The 18,092-nt window shown below is 40.8% G+C and overlaps 1 protein-coding gene across 1 annotated transcript; it reads right to left on the bottom strand.

The window, feature by feature from the left end:
* Positions 1-652: 652 nt before the first annotated feature.
* nek2 (NIMA-related kinase 2) lies at positions 653-5,549 on the bottom strand. The gene is made up of 9 exons (XM_084000363.1): positions 5,287-5,549; positions 3,773-3,990; positions 3,425-3,665; positions 2,892-2,974; positions 2,666-2,792; positions 2,282-2,516; positions 1,631-1,685; positions 1,395-1,471; positions 653-1,090 (listed from the first exon to the last, which is right to left on the bottom strand). Exons 1-9 carry the CDS (start codon positions 5,380-5,382, stop codon positions 885-887), a joined length of 1,338 nt encoding a protein of 445 aa, XP_083856489.1. The 5' UTR covers positions 5,383-5,549; the 3' UTR covers positions 653-884.
* Between the last annotated feature and the right edge of the window lie 12,543 nt (positions 5,550-18,092).

Raw genomic sequence — 18,092 nt, 5'->3', positions numbered from 1 at the left:
CCTGTTGTTCGAATCATCCTGTTTGCATTTAATCATATTAAATTGCGTGCCCACTAATTAACAAAGCTTCTATTCAATAACAATGCCCCTGCTAATTATGTCCTCTGATCTACCTTTAATCAAGAACAAACGAGTTTCAGGTGTTAACATAGACTGTATGGGGTTGTTGTAGTGGCTGTAATCAGGAGACCTTCTCAGTACAATGGCTGACTTCACGGGAAACTGATGACCCCTTGTGGGAACTATTAGTCCTGATTAAAAGGAGTATGATTGTTATGTAAATTTGAACTAATTTGACTTGAGGATTCCTGAGTAGAATTACATAAAAAAAACAATTTATTCTACATCAAACCAAAATCCACTTTATGTTGTAATACTTTATAGGTAATTTTAAAGCATATGTGCAAATACTATTTGTAAATATATTTTTTAATGTGCACAGAAAGTATGTGACAATTGTTTCCTCAGGGTGAATACAATTGTTTTATCATAATTTATTAATACTATCAACAGATAGACAGATAATGTTCTGTAAAGGAAAATAAACAATTTGCATAGTTTATGTGTTCATTGCTACCACAGGCTCAGTAGTTGTTTTTTTCTTACAGATACAAACAACAAAAAAAAGAAGAAAACATCACACACAGACTACAGTACCTTGTACAAATAAAATAGCTGCCAATAAAATCAACACATCCACACATCAAACAGTCAAAGTAAAATTGTGAAACTATAAAGCAACAGCATTAACATACACTGGATTGAATCATTTGGCTCCGCTACTGTCACAGCTACTCTATTATCATATAAATAAATCTTAATTTACATCCAGTTATTATGACTTCCAGCCTTTGGTCTCAGGACAGACAGCGGTATCCGTTTGATCAGCGGATGCCGAGGATCTGTCTGCTCTTGAACTGACAGGCCTTTTCCACTTGGTTCAGTGTCTGAGCCCGCACATTGGCCGCCTGCAGCCTCCGCAGCATCAGCTCCTGGGACGTCACACTCTGACGACTGTCGGGTCGCTGGTTCTCTTTGCTCTCACCAGCAAAGTGGACCTTCTTCTTTCCAGGGGAGAGGCTCTCCACATCTAGGACCAAACAGCAAGGAGTTACTAAGGAAGAGGAATTGGACTGAACTTCATATCAACAATCACCATGACAGCTGGATTTCAATTTGTCAGGGATGTAATCGAGCTAAAAAGTTTAAAATTCAGATATATTGAATCAGTTCTTTATTGTTGTATAAAAACTTTATTAGCATGATCCTTTTTTAAAAAGTGATAAATTAACTTAATTTCAGTCATCCACATTCCACACAGACACACAAACAGATAAAAACTCAGTTCATGTCTTGTTTCATTAGGTCCAGAGGTCGTCTTCTGATTCCCATACCTATGTCTTTGCTATGGAACGGTGCCAGCTCCCTCTGCTGTTGTAGGCGGTTGTAATTCTTCAACAAACTCTCCACCCTGCAACAGGAGATAGTAGATAGTGATCAAAATGTACCAAATGAATCTGTACCAACCAGGCAGACGGCCTGACAAAAAGAACAAAACAAAAAATGTATAAAGGATTGTGTCATTGACATCTAACCCTCTTATGAAAAAAAAAAAAAGAAAAAGTTTTACCGTGCAAGTTTCTCAGTTGACAATCTTTCACGGACACAGAGCTCCTGCTCCCTTTCTGCCATGCAAGGACAAACAAGGCAAAACGTTATTTTTTGGAATTTGTAGCACATATCTGCCATGTGTGACTGTCAATGTTTTATTTGAGCATCTTTTAGAGATACTTTATGCAGATGTATATACAGCCAGGGGCTGTGGGTGGAGAAGTTACTCAAAGTAGGTAAACGTTTGGTTTCAACACTGTTGTACAAGCAACATGCACAAACCTGTTCCAGTTCAGCAAGTTTCTTCGACTACAGCGTCATCCTCTTAGCAACAGACAGTGTTTTCTTACATTTACTACAACACATTGCATCAGTGTTGAATCAGACACTGAATAAATGATAATAATGTCTGTAAGGTACATGGAAACAACGTTGTTTTTTCAAGGCTTAAGTGCTTCTTTACACAGACGTCAATGGACTATTCATACCTGGAACAATCGGTATAATTGCTATCCACACTTTCTGATGTAAACTGTGAAACGCAACTGGGTTCGCAACTGGGTTCATCAGGGGTCGTGCTGTCATGCCTGGCTTCAGTAAATTAAACCCCAGACAGACATCGACTCGAGGTCTGCGTGGCACAAATAGGACGAAGGATAAAACGCCTTACGCTCCAGCCTCTCTTCCCGTTCCTTCAGCGCCTTCTCTCTGTCCCTCAGCGCCTGTTCCCGGAGCCTGAGCTCTGCAGCAGCGGTGGGGGCCGGTTCAGGTGGCTTCAGTGGGGCACAGTCAGAGTCCGCCGACTTCCTTCGCAGCCTCGTCTCCGCCCTCCTCTGCTCCTCAGCAACCGCATCGGCCAACAGGCTGCTCTGGATGATGGACTCCACAGACGGCCTCAGATAGTCCTGGCAACACATAATTTTTATTTCTAATGAACTTTTCATAAAAGCAAATCTCAAAGTGCTACAGAGTAAAATCTGTACAAATGTACTCTACCACACACTAGCAGCAGTGAACAGTTATCTCAAACAATATTCCAGGACTGGTGTCTAACCTTTAGGTTGAGCATTTTGGCGAGTAAGCTGTTGAGTTCCTCAGAGTATCGGTAGGGAATTCGTCTGAACTTTCCCTCTCTGATCCTCTCTGCCAGCTGTTTTTGGTTGTAGGCTGTGAACGGAGGCCTAAACAGGAGAAATTCAGGGAAATGGTCACATTTACCGTCAACAAACGAGGTGCTCAAGAATAAAAGAGCCGAAGCGGGGGGACTTGGGAAAACTTACGATAATGCACAGAGTTCATACAGCAAACATCCCAGCGACCAAATATCTGACTTCTCGTTGTATGACATCCGGTTTATTTGTTCCTGTAAGAAAAGAGATTGTTTAGGCTACAATTGGTCTGCTTAAAGGAGAACTATGAAAGACCGGTCGTTTTTCTGCTGTTTTGCTAACCCTCCTTTTGGCCATGTGCATTTGTTTACAATGAAGCCGGCGAGAAATCAATCAACAGAGCGGTGGATAATGTTATTTATCATATACGATGTTACGATATGTACATTTGTGTAGTCTAATCTGTCATGAACAAGAGATTATGGGTTACGATGAGAGCTGTTTTTTTCTAGCCAAGAGGTAACATGTCATTTATTAAACCATCAGAATTACACCAAAGCTATTAAATTAAGGTTAAAAGAATGTAGCATAGTTAAATTGAAAATCCAGCATAGTTCCTCTTAAATGCTCCATATATTTGCAAAAACATTATTACAGGGATTGTGAGGAGAAAAATGTGAGATAAAGCAGATTAAATAACTCACTGGAGACATGTAGTAAGGTGTCCCAACAAACGTCTTTGCAAAACTGGTGTCATGATTCAGGATCCTCGCTAGGCCAAAGTCACCGAGCTTAACGTTTTGTTTGACGTCGAGGAAAATGTTGGCTGGTTTCAGGTCTCGGTGAAGAACCGTGGCCTGGCCGTCTCTGCGTCGGTGGCACTCCTTCAGGGCTAGGGTGAGCTGCGCCATGACTCGCAGGATGAACTGCTCCTCCAAATAACGCCTGTAAACATAATATGTAAAAATAAATACCCAACACGGCTGAGACTGTCAGGAAACACAGAGGGACACATCATCCATGAATTAACAATATTATTACGTAAATATCACCTTTCTTTGACGCAGCGGCTGATGAGGCTGGACAGGTCCCCGCCCTCACAGTGCTCCATGACAATGTACAGCGTGGCGTTGGTGCGGTCTATGATCCGGTCGTGGTACCTGACTATGTTTGGGTGCTTGAGCTCCCTCAGGAGGTTCACCTCCGACACCAGCATCTGCTTTTCATTCTCCGCCATGGTGCCGTAGTCCAGCTCCTTCCACACCAGGATCTACAATACAACAAGAAGGTTGTTAAACCAGAAGTGCACAGATCATCACCAGGGATATCATGACCAGGAACGCAATGAAGTCAGCTGGAGAGACATCAAGATGGCAGCTTACATTACTGCCAGAGACAAAACCTTAAGCAGAGGCTGGTTTACGACACGACAGAAGACTTTTAGATTTATTTGAAAGCTCTGGAGAAGAGCTCCAGTTATTTACTTTTCAATCAAGCTAGAAATTACAGCTTTGAGAATAAATGTGTAAACTCTCCATGCTTTTCTTTGTCTGTGTCTCTTGTCATTTCCTTTCATCTTACTGATAACTGTCATCAACATAAAATCTTCTTCTGAAGTGCTATGAAAACATTTCTAGATACTGAAAGCATGCAGCAATGTAATATGGTTGCAGTTTTGGCTATTGCCCACTACACTATTAAGGGCGCCAGGCTGCCCCTAAATGGGCACATTTAGTCCCTAAGTTTTTCATCTACTTGCTGTTTTTTGGAAGGTGCGACTCAAAAGAATCAGGTCAATGTGTGTGAGTTTAGTTTAGTTTTATTATGGATCCCCATTAGTCCTCACCTTGGTAAGGACTATTCTTCCTGGGGTCCATGAGGATCATGAATGAAAAGTAAATGTTATGGCCAGGTGTACTCCTAGTAAAAAAAAATAATGGTTGTAAATGACTGAAACACTTTTTTTTTTTACACTACTACTACTACTACTACTGTAACGAATAACGTTATAGGAATGCCAGTCCTTATCAAAGTTAATGATTTTGCACCCTTCCCCCGCACAAGGACACATGCTGACCCCAATGTTTAACCTAAAGTTAGGCCCCTGGGTGTATCAACATTAACAACACTAAACTTAGCACCCACTCCATGTAGCCTTTGTGAGTATCGTGTTTGGTTATTATGTATGCTAGCCCCGTTTTATAGCAACTAAAATATTATAATTGTCACCTGTGTTTTACCTGGGACAAGTCAAAATGGCTGCCGTGGGCGTGTTGCCCCAAATTAGCAGGAGTCTCTTACCTAACCAGCTCCTATAACCTGCTGATGTGGACAGTTACGTTAACCTATTTTTCAAAGTACAAATCATAAAAATAAAAATCTAAAACAAAGACTACTGGACGTTTATGTGAAGTGATTAACACCCTCCTATTGTTGTTAATCTTTATGTAGCAGCAGATTAAAAACTTGTTCGTGGTTGGACACAAAACGTAACGGTCGGCAGTTAACCGTTTACATCAGCTGTATTTTCTTTTTTAATGCAGACAAACGTGTTATGTTTACTCACTTTCCCGTCGGACTTCCTTCTTATTTTCTGGCATTTTCCATAGGAACCAGTGCCTATCGTGTACAACACCTCGTAGTCCTCAACACGAGACGGCATGTTGTTTCGTTTTTAAAAAAGCCAAAGTCTGACGTAAAGTTACCGGGACTTCACGTTAACCCGGCAGTTAAAACCGTTAACGCTGTGGTTCACCATACGCTTCTTAAAACCAGCCACTTCCAATTCGGTCTCTTTCGCTGGAGATACAGGTAAAGTCCAAAAATGTTTCTGTCCTTCCTCGTTCACTTGTGTTGTGTGTGTTGTAGGAAAACAAAAACAACAAAGCTGTTTCTCTCGGTTTAAATTGGTGCCGAAATCAACGATCGTGATTGGTCTACCCGCCTCACACGGTGACTCCTGATTGGTCGACGCGAGGATACAAGTTGTAGCGTTGCTAAGCGCCTGAAAGACCGCGAGAGTAGGGCGGGCGGGCAGGCAGATGACGTGAGTTCAACCGTCCACAAGGTGGCGCCAAAAACACACCAGTGGTGAGTGGACTTCGGATTTAGTGGAGTGCCTATCTCTCTCTCTCTCTAGGCCCTTTACTTTCACAATAATATCACAAATAGGCCTAGCTTTTATTCACGCACTAACACAATACCCTGAGTGTGTAGCCTACACGTTAAAAACTCAAAGTTTTCGACTTTTTAGATACTTAGCTACTTGGCAGGAAGGTTGTGCCAACTTGAGGATCTTGGTTATTCTGTGGATTTTTATTTTATTGTGTTTACAAGAATAGCTGATGCAAATAAAGCTCCTTCAGCAACATACTCATTCATTGTTATGTCTATTGTGTTAGTCAGTATGAGACTGTGGCAAGGTGTGGCAGGGTCAGCGCCTATTTGACATTTTGCTATAAAACCAAAGTAATCTTTCCTCTGTAGCCTATATGGTCCAAATGAAGACCTGAAACTGTGGCTGTTCTTCATCATGGAGATTCAAACAGTCATTAGTTTTGCATAAAGGAGTCATGAAATACAGTGAGATCAAAGATAGATCATACAGGAACTCTTACAGCCTTAATTATCATTCCAGTTTTTTATCATTCGTTAATGGTGCCGTTATAATAATAGATGCATTAAGAGGGAAATAGGGAACTGAGTCAGCAGATTTACAGGGCCCCCTTTTTATTATTATTTCTTTATTTTGTAATACACCAGTGACCAATACAATCGTGTTCCTGGAAAATAGGGTTAGTGTAATTCAATTATTTAGTGAAATTGAAAAAAAGATTTTGAAGATGGTTTGATTAAAAGAGAAAAAAAAATGATGACGTGGGGATTTTCCCATTTATCTTCAACAGACTTCTCAAGGTCTTGCTGGAATGTCATCTGCGGCAGTGTTTGGAAAGCTAATCAAAAATTTATGATGTTGATAAGACGAATGAGGTTTAGTGCTGTGTGCCTCCTCGCTGCCCTGCATGGCTGTCGATGAATGACTGTAGCCTGCAGAACAATGGCAAACACAGCAGTTTCTAAAACATCAAATAAACATAAATCTTATTTGTATATAATAAATAGGAGAGAAAAATAAAAGCAACTTTTGTTTCACAGTTCGATATTAGAAATATTAGAACCCCATATTATTATTTTGTTGCAGACTACACAGTGTCGGCTACTATTTCAATATGGATAACAGGAGGTGTAATGGGGATCCCAACAAACACAAAACTGTTTGCAGAGGGATCCAGTACTAACAAATCTTCCTTACAGAGGTGGAAAGGGACAGGAAGTGTTTATCATAGCCAGATGACTGGGACATTTTACTTTTAGAAACAGTAAAGAGTAGCTGTCTAGAAAATTAATTAAGCAAAGGTAAAAATAGATCTCCAAAAATATCCAAGGAGGACCAAGTAAATAAATGGATAAAAAGTTCTGTGTGTTCCCAAAAGTAGCCGCAGAATCAGTTCTGTTGAAAGGAGGAAAAAGAAGTGAAGCAGAAGACTGTGAAATAGGCTACCTTCTATCTCAAAACAATTCAGCTTTTATTTTGTTTGTTTTTATTTATCAGTCTGTGTGACACTGACTGACAGGCTCCTCAGGCCTCTGCTCTCCTCAGTGTGTGTAATCCCCAGCAGTTTCTACCGCAACACATGAAAAGGTCGCATCCCGTGGTCGGAGCAGTCTCCACGGCTGCATATGTGAGACACTGGGGGGAGGCTGACGGGCGTCTTATTGTCACTGGTCACTTGGTTTGACCATCAGGACCACCTGAAGAGAGGCCATCTGAGAGCAGCCACACGCAGCGACTTCTCACTCTGCTCCTATTTCTGGGCATCACATATGTCATCACTGCTCATCATGATGAGTGTGGTGTAGCCTACTGAGGTATAACTACAAATCACTCATGTGAAAACAATATGATGGTGATTTATCAAGAAAAAATGAAAATGTTAGTTTACTAAGTTTACTTTACTTCTCAAATGTGAGGATTTGCTGATGATCTCCATTTTATTTCACTGTTTATTTGCGATTTTAGACTCCTAGTCAAAGAAATGACCTTGTAGCTACTTGATCAATTTTCAGTCATTCAGACTAAACCATTCATTTCAAAAGTGAATTCTTTGTTGCAGCCTGCAAAAGAGAACATATTTATACTGCACTTTTCTAATGTTTAAAAATACTTTTCCTACAGTTTAGGTTTTTGTCAATACCCAGATATCGACTTTTTGAAGAAACAACTTTTCTTTTCGTATCTATACCCAGCTAATCTCTGAGGGAATAACCTGTTTTTGGTTTCACATTGGTTCTGAAGTCTGTGCTGCACACTTGATTTCTTCACAAAGATCCTGCAGCTGAAACATGCTGAGATCAAACTGGGTAAATCTGGTTATTATTAGGGTCCGGGCAGCGCAGCTGACAGGACACTATTGTATTCCTAGGAATTCTTCTTCTTCTTCTTCTTCTTTCTTTCTTTCTTCTTCCAAGGACACTATTGTATTCCTAGGAATTCTTCTTCTTTAGGGTCCGGGCAGCGCAGCTGACAGGACACTATTGTATTCCTAGGAATTCTTCTTCTTCTTCTTCTTCTTCTTCTTTAGGGTCCGGGCAGCGCAGCTGACAGGACACTATTGTATTCCTAGGAATTCTTCTTCTTCTTCTTCTTTCTTTCTTTCTTCTTCCAAGGAAGTCATACTTCCCATGGGCGAAAACTCACCAAACTTTGCACAAAGGTTCAGTCCCATGCCAGATTCACTCAACTCCAAGCACATGTGCCCCCCCCTCCTAGGGGGGGCACAATAAGCGTTTAAATTTAAAAACTTTAAAAATTCCTACCAAACCAACGGTAGATGCTACAGTGTTGAAACTTCACCACAATGTAGCCTCAATACTGCTGAAACTTTTGTCCACTTAAACTTATTACAAATTATGAAGTCCATCACTCTGTTTTTTTCAATAACTGTAAAACTTTTAAAATGTATCTCCTCCCACAATTTTTGCTCAATTGACACCAAACTTGCTACAGAGCATCTCCAGACTGTCCTCCACAAAACTTGTTTCTCGGATTTTTGATTAAGCAAAAATTGAGCCTACAGTGCATGAAAACGTTTGACTGCAAACAGTACTGTAAACATATACCATCAAATTCTTGATAAATACATTTTCAATCTTCCTGAAAAAAAATGACAATATTCTGGAGTCATGGTTACTGAAGTTTGGCAAATATCAGAATTTTATCTCAAAAACTGAATTTTTGAGAACATTTTGAATTCTGCTCTCATGGGAACAACTGCAGTCAATGTGAGAGTGGAATTTATAAACATCAGATTTTCTCTTATGAAGCAAAACACTTATCATTAAAAACAAATCACCAACATTTCCATGCTGTCAAGATGCAATTTATGTATTATCAGATTTTTGTTTAGATAACTGAATTTCTGACATTTTGACCATTTCATCACAACAGCTGCCCGGGCACTGACTCACCTGAGTGGATAAATGAAGCTACACAGCAGGTCTCACTACCAGCTAATTAGCTCAGCGAGTTAGGAGCTGGTTCTTGGTGTCAGAGGTTGTGAGTTCGAGACCCAGCAAGGGTGATGATGATGATGATGATGATGGATCAAAATGTCACATGTCCTTAAGCTGTTTTGCTGTCTAAATGCAATTTATGTATTAACAGATTTTTGTTTAGATAATAGAATTTCTGACTTTCTGAAATCTGCCTTGACAACAGCTGCCTGGGCACTGACTCCCTGAGTGGATAAATGAAGCTACACAGCAGGTCTCACTACCAGCCAATTAGCTCAGCGAGTTAGGAGCTGGTTCTTGGTGTCAGAGGTTGTGAGTTCGAGACCCAGCAAGGGCGATGATGATGATGATGACAGATCAAAATGTCAGTTGACCTCAATATGAAACACAAGACAATTGTCCTAATGGTGGCATCACAGCAAGCCTCTAAATAAAAAAAATAAAAAAAATAGCTTGGACTGGACCATGTGCGAAGGCTCCTAACATCTTAGACTCGTAGTTGATGTTTGACAAATACATATCATTATTTTACCTCAAAAACTGATTTTTCTTTTTACTGTGGTTTCAAATCTGCCTACACGACAGTGAATGGCTTACTCAATTTGTGAAGCCACTGTTGATCTGCCACTTGTCAATTAGCTCAGTGCGATAGACAATGGTCTTTGGTTCCCGAGGTTGTGGGTTCAATCCTCAACTGATGCAAATTGGACATTATAAGGTCAACTGTCTTGTCTTCCTATTCTCCTGTTTGTTGCTCAGAATTGCCTAAATTTGCCCAAAAGTAGCCCGGACCCGACCCATCGCTGCGCAGCAGCTATAATTCTTTCTTTCTTCTTCCAAGGAAGTCATACTTCCCATGGGCGAAAACTCACCAAACTTTGCACAAAGGTTCAGTCCCATGCCAGATTCACTCAACTCCAAGGACATGTGCCCCCCCCTCCTAGGGGGGGCACAATAAGCGTTTAAATTTAAAAACTTTAAAAATTCCTACCAAACCAACGGTAGATGCTACAGTGTTGAAACTTCACCACAATGTAGCCTCAATACTGCTGAAACTTTTGTCCACTTAAACTTATTACAAATTATGAAGTCCATCACTCTGTTTTTTTCAATAACTGTAAAACTTTTAAAATGTATCTCCTCCCACAATTTTTGCTCAATTGACACCAAACTTGCTACAGAGCATCTCCAGACCGTCCTCCACAAAACTTGTTTCTCGGATTTTTGATTAAGCAAAAATTGAGCCTACAGTGCATGAAAACGTTTGACTGCAAACAGTACTGTAAACATATACCATCAAATTCTTGATAAATACATTTTCAATCTTCCTGAAAAAAAATGACAATATTCTGGAGTCATGGTTGATGAAGTTTGGCAAATATCAGAATTTTAACTAAAAAACTGAATTTTCTAGAACATTTTGAATTCTGCTCTCATGGGAACAACTGCAGTCAATGTGAGAGTGGAATTTATAAACATCATATTTTCTCTTATGAAGCAAAACACTTATCATTAAAAACAAATCACCAACATTTCCATGCTGTCAAGATGCAATTTATGTATTATCAGATTTTTGTTTAGATGACTGAATTATTGACATTTTGACCATTTCATCACAACAGCTGCCCGGGCACTGGCTCACCTGAGTGGATAAATGAAGCTACACAGCATGTCTCACTACCAGCCAATTAGCTCAGTGAGTTAGGAGCTGGTTCTTGGTGTCAGAGATTGTGAGTTCGAGACCCAGCAAGGGTGATGATGATGATGATGATGATGATGGATCAAAATGTCACATGTCCTTAAGCTGATTTGCTGTCTAAATGCAATTTATGTATTAACAGATTTTTGTTTAGATAACAGAATTTCTGACTTTCTGAAATCTGCCTTGACAACAGCTGCCTGGGCACTGACTCCCTGAGTGGATAAATGAAGCTACACAGCAGGTCTCACTACCAGCCAATTAGCTCAGCGAGTTAGGAGCTGGTTCTTGGTGTCAGAGGTTGTGAGTTCGAGACCCAGCAAGGGTGATGGTGGTGATGATGACAGATCAAAATGTCAGTTGACCTCAATATGAAACACAAGACAATTGTCCTAATGGTGGCATCACAGCAAGCCTCTAAATTAAAAAAAAAAACAAATAGCTTGGACTGGTCCATGCGCGAAGGCTCCTAACATCTTAGACTCATAGTAGATGTTTGACAAATATCATTATTTTACCTCAAAAACTGATTTTTCTTTTTACTGTGGTTTCAAATCTGCCTACACGACAGTGAATGGCTTACTCAATTTGTGAAGCCACTGTTGATCTGCCACTTGTCAATTAGCTCAGTGCGATAGACAATGGTCTTTGGTTCCCGAGGTTGTGGGTTCAATCCTCAACTGATGCAAATTGAACATTATAAGGTCAACTGTCTTGTCTTCCTATTCTCCTGTTTGTTGCTCAGAATTGCCTAAATTTGCCCAAAAGTAGCCCGGACCCGACCCATCGCTGCGCAGCAGCTATAATCTTCTTCTTCTTTCTTTCTTTCTTCTTCCAAGGAAGTCATACTTCCCATGGGCGAAAACTCACCAAACTTTGCACAAAGGTTCAGTCCCATGCCAGATTCACTCAACTCCAAGGACATGTGCCCCCCCCTCCTAGGGGGGGCACAATAAGCGTTTAAATTTAAAAACTTTAAAAATTCCTACCAAACCAACGGTAGATGCTACAGTGTTGAAACTTCACCACAATGTAGCCTCAATACTGCTGAAACTTTTGTCCACTTAAACTTATTACAAATTATGAAGTCCATCACTCTGTTTTTTTCAATAACTGTAAAACTTTTAAAATGTATCTCCTCCCACAATTTTTGCTCAATTGACACCAAACTTGCTACAGAGCATCTCCAGACCGTCCTCCACAAAACTTGTTTCTCGGATTTTTGATTAAGCAAAAATTGAGCCTACAGTGCATGAAAACATTTGACTGTAAACAGTACTGTAAACGTATACCATCAAATTCTTGATAAATACATTTTCAACCTTCCTGAAAAAAAATGAGAATATTCTGGAGTCATGGTTGATGAAGTTTAGCAAATATCAGAATTTTAATTCAAAAACTGAATTTTCTAGAACATTTTGAATTCTGCTCTCATGGGAACAACTGCAGCCAATGTGTGAGTGGAATTTATAAACATCATATTTTCTCTTATGAAGCAAAACACTTATCATTAAAAACAAATCACCAACATTTCCATGCTGTCAAGATGCAATTTATGTATTATCAGATTTTTGTTTAGATGACTGAATTATTGACATTTTGACCATTTCATCACAACAGCTGCCCGGGCACTGGCTCACCTGAGTGGATAAATGAAGCTACACAGCACGTCTCACTACCAGCCAATTAGCTCAGCGAGTTAAGAGCTGGTTCTTGGTGTCAGAGGTTGTGAGTTCGAGACCCAGCAAGGGTGATGATGATGATGACAGATCAAAATGTCAGTTGTCCTCAACACGAATCACAAGACAATTGTCCTAATGGTGGCATCACAGCAAGCCTCTAAATTTAAAAATCCAAATAGTTTGGACTGGACCATGTGCGAAGGCTCCTAACATCTTAGATTCATAGTAGATGTTTGACTAATACATATCATTATTTTACCTCAAAAACTGATTTTTATTTTTACTGTGGTTTCAAATCTGCCTGCACGACAGTGAATGGCTTACTCAATTTGTGAAGCCACTGTTGAACTGCCACTTGTCAATTAGCTCAGTGTGATAGACAACGGTCTTTGGTTCCAGAGGTTGCGGGTTCAATCCTCAACTGATGCAAATTGAACATTATAAGGTCAACCGTCCTGTCTTCCTATTCTCCTGTTTGTTGCTCAGAATTTGCCAAAATTAGCCCGGACCCGACCCATTGCTGCGCAGCAGCTATAATTAAGCTCTTGTAATGTCAGGTGTCACATTTTCAACACATCTCTGACACTTCGAAGGAGTTCGCAAGCTGCACAATGAAAAGGTGTTTTTTTTCTCTCTGATGTGTGTGTGATGATCCCTGCCTGAGATAAACGCAGTTTCTGGGATGTGTTGTCGGTAGGGATGTCATAATTAGGCCTACTTGTTTTCACAATTAATCGCGGTATTAAATGCCACAATTAATTGATCGTAAAGATTCTTAAATACCGTCACTTTCCTAAAAAGATTATGTCGGAACCATATCGGCAGATGTGCACCAAGGTAAAGGAAGATGCACAGATACTGGTCCATTATCTTCTACTGTAACACTGAATTGGTGGGAATTTAAAGCCCCTGTACGGAGCTTTTAACTGGATACGCAAAAGTCTCTGGTTTCTGCTGATGTGTCTCTGTTACCTACAACAGCAAATGAGCCCATCAGTGTGAAGATACGCTATTTCTAAGTAGTCTAATTCTACACCTCTGGAAGGCATGGTCGGGTCGGACCACTGACGAAACGATACAAATAGATACATTACTACGCATGCTGCCGATAGCTGCAAAAAAAAAAAAAAAGTTTTCAAAGCAAGTCCCATCTTCTTTCCGACATTTCCAAAACAAATCTACACACGCCGCCCAGACAAACGTCTTCACGGCAGTGGGAAATGCAGTCTTCATTCCGGCTAAACACTACCGCTTTCGTCCACAGGAGCCGCCAAAATCAACACTAAATGAAAAGTCTGTAGCTACAGGAGCTTTAAATGTTAGCGTGTCATTTGTAATTTAAAAAAATAAACTTAAACAATTGTTATAGATGGCAATTAATGACTTCAAACACTTCCCCCGGGGGATTAATAATAACTGGTCCTATATTTAAAGATTAGTAATGTAATTATATTTTGACTATATTTGATTTTACACATTCATAGTCTTGTGAAATTTATTGATGGATAATAATCGTGATAATCGTAAAAATACCGTGATAATTTCTCTGACAATAATCGTACCAAGAAAATCTATAATCGTGACATCCCTAGGTCGGTAAACGGTGGTGTCGGCCGTAGTAGGCTACAACAGTGGTGTTCAAGTCATCCCTCCCTCCAGCCCTGCTCTGCGCTCTCTGCGTTGCCAGTATATCACACACTGACACCACTCACACCACCGAGAGGGAGCGAGCGCCCGGGCCCGCTCTGTCTGTCTGTCTGTCAGTCTATCTGCCTCTGCAAAGGTCACACTCCTACAAAGAGCTGGAGGAGTTTGGACATCGGCCAGGAACGGTCTGGGGGGGGCCGGGCGGAAAACTGACAGCTAAAAACAACAGAGACAGTCGGGTGCCTGCAGGCCAGCGGTGACGTCATCCGCCCCGTTAAAGGCCACGAGTGGAGAGAGAGGGAGGACAGACACTCACAGACATCCCATAATAACCTCCTGACCTCTCCCGGGGTGACTGAGGTCCTGTAGTGGGAGTGACAGGAGGCTAATGGTTCCCATGTCAACCCCCCGACTCCTGCCCCTTTCGTTCTTTCTATCTATCTATCTATCTATCTATATATCTATCTATCTATCTATCTATCTATCTATCTATCTATCTATCTATCTATCTATCTATCCATTCACCCATCCATCTATCTATCTATCTATCTATCTATCTATCTATCTATCTATCTATCTATCTATCTATCTATCTATCTATCTATCTATCTATCTATCTATCTATCTATCTATCTATCTATCCATCCATCCATCTATTCGTCCATCTATTCGTCCATCTATCAATCTATCTATCTATCCATCCATCTATCAATCTATCTATCCACCCACCCATCCGCTCATCATCTATCTATCTATCTATCTATCTATCTATCTATCTATCTATCTATCTATCTATCTATCTATCTATCTATCTATCTATCTATCTATCTATCTATCCATCCATCCATCCATCCATCCATCCATCCATCCATCCATCCATCCATCCATCGTTTAGCACAACATCTGGATCCATGTGAATCAGCTACAGTAGTTTAGCTTCAGCCTCCACCACCACTGTTAAAGCTCATTAATTAACACTAATGAGCACTATTACATCATTATTATCATCTAATCAGTTTCACAGGTTTAGTGCTACACTTGTTTTCGTCGCCCGCAGCAGAAACTCAAAGCAGCAGCAAAGAATCTGCCACATGTGAGTGTGTGTGTTTTAATGCGTTAAGTGGGACATTGTTTCTGTGAGAACAACATTTCCAGGTGTTACAGTAAAAATTCAGATTATTGAACTATGTGCAACAGGCAACGAGTTTTCTTCTCCTCCCATGATGCTCTCCTCCTGTGACGGCAGGAAGAGGCCGGTGGCTGCTGCAGTGACATTCAACCTGGACCTCCTCCTCCTGCTCCTCCTCCTCACAGCTGGATGTTTAGAGCTTGCTGACTCAAGGGACGCCACCGTCACTACTACACGGCGTAGCTATATGGTCACCGGGGGAGCAGGCATCAAGGCGTGACAGTGCGGCCGGGGGACTTTTGGAGAGCAGAGCCTGTGAAATAGTTGATTGCAGGTGTCAAGAGGAGGAGAAACACTGGTGAAGACACACACACACACACACACACACACACACAGGTTCCTCTGGAGCCTGGTGTGCTTGTGTCAATGTGGGCGACCTTGCAAAGAGATTTAGAGCTTGCAGTGGTGGACAGTAACTCAAGTAAATTTACTTTACTTGTACTTAGGCCTACATATCCAGAGGATTTGTACTTTACTTGAGTATTAGATTTCTTTGGTACTTGAATACATTTCCAAGACAAATATTTTTACTTTTACTCGAGTTAATTTCTAGGAAGGCTGAAAAGTACTCGTTACTTTCAGGTCTGCTCTTTTTTTTTTCTTTCTAAAATACTATTGAACACAAGCTGTGTTTGTCAAAGAAGGAAACCCTAACCTCTAAAAGCAGCACATCAGTGCAGGTGGTTTCAAAGAGTTAACTCTCAGAAACAAGAGTTAAAAGGTCCTTAAATTCATTTAGAAAAAATTATAGTAATTCATTGATGTGAAAAATAAGAAATTTACTCTTACTCTTACAGTAAATTTAAAAGCATGTGGTTTTGGACACTTAAGTACCTTTAGAAGCAAGTACTTTTTTATTCTTACTCGAGTAACATGTCGACTGAGCTACTTTTACTTGTAACAGAGTAAATTTTGACCAGTAGTAGGCCTATTTGTACTCTTACTCAAGTAGCTACTGGGGTCAAGTACTCTGTCCATCTCTGAGAGCTTGTACCGAGCAGCGAGATTCTCCATGCAGGGTGATGATGATGATGATGATGATGATGATGATGCTGATGGAGAAGGTGCAGCAGCAGCATCATCACCACCCTGACTGACTGACTGACTGCGAGGCCCCTTTGGTATGTTGGCGTTGGCGATGCTTCTTGCATATTTAATCCCATTTTCCAGCTCACTTCCTGCTGTTTGCACCCTCCGTTCCCATTGGCCGCCTGGAGCATGAAGGCTTTTCCTGCAGCAGACCTCGAGCCTCCACAACACATCGCTCCGGTTGGTTGCTATAGAGATGTAGTTGATGATGGCTTATTGGCACGCCACCACGCTGGCCTTTGTTTCCATTTATCCTGTGAATCCAACAATTTCAGCAGCACACGCAACACCACTCATATCGACTGCCATAGTCAATAGAGGGGGGGGTGGGGGTGGTAGGGGGAGGTTATGTAATGTAATGTTGACCACCTCTGAAACTGTAATGAAGCATCATCATACCATACATCCATTCAAGTGCTGCACTTGTTGCCTATTTTGTTGGAAATATAGGCCTACTGTTTCACCAGAGTCACATGAACACCACTTGTAGTTTAGATACAAGCCAGTTAGCATAGCTTAGCATAACGACTGGAAACTGAGGGAAACAGCTAGCCTGACTCTGGCTAAAAGGGGGGAAAAAATTAAAATAAAGGGATAGTTCACCCAAATTTAATAATTCACCAATTTTCTACTCACCGTCATGCCAAGGAAAGGTTTGGAGAACTTTCTGAGTTATCAAAACGCTTTTGGAGTTCCGGGGGGGGGTCCGACTGGCAACGGATTTTCATACAATGGCGGCGGATAGTGCTCACTTTTGAATCGTCCAAAACACACACACTATGAAACATCCAAATACCTCCATACTGCTCGTCCGTACTGACCAAGGTGCCCTGAAGCCTTGTTGTAGTAGTAGCTCCCAGTGGCTCTGTTGATGTTTGAGCGCATGCGTGAGATTTGCTGTGAGATGTTCTTCCGTGTTTACATGATACATCCAATGGTTTACAACGACGAACGAACATCTCGCAGCAAAAAATTCTCCAAACCCTTCCATTGCATGACGGTGAGCAGAAAATTGGTGAATTATCCATTTTGGGTGAAGTATCCCTTAAAAAAAAAAAAAAAAAAGCACTTCTATATTAACTCTCCAATTAGCACATTACATCTGGTTTGTCTAATGCATGGTGTCAAACTTATTTTAGTTCAGGGGCCACATACAGCGCAATTTGATCTCCAGTAGGTTGGACCTGTAAAATAATATCATACTAACCTATAAATAACGAGATCTCTAAATGTTTCTCTTTGTTTAAGTGCAAAGAAGAACAACTAGGCCTACATTATTAAGATTTTTACAGGTGATGAACTATCACAACCTGAATTTTCTTGCAAAACCTGTGCAATTTCAACAACATATCATGTCTCTTATGTAATTTTCACACTTTGCAAATATTCCACAGGCCGGACTGGACCCTCTGGGCCGGTTTTGGCCCACAGGCCGCATGTTTGACTCTCCTGGTCTAATCCATATCCTTTATGGGTCAAAGTGACATTCTCCA

This window comes from Trachurus trachurus (assembly GCF_905171665.1).
Source record: "Trachurus trachurus genome assembly, chromosome: 24".
Lineage (NCBI taxonomy): Eukaryota > Metazoa > Chordata > Actinopteri > Carangiformes > Carangidae > Trachurus > Trachurus trachurus.
The sequence above is the reverse complement of the archived record's forward strand: the minus strand, read 5'-3'. Positions and strand labels throughout refer to the sequence as shown.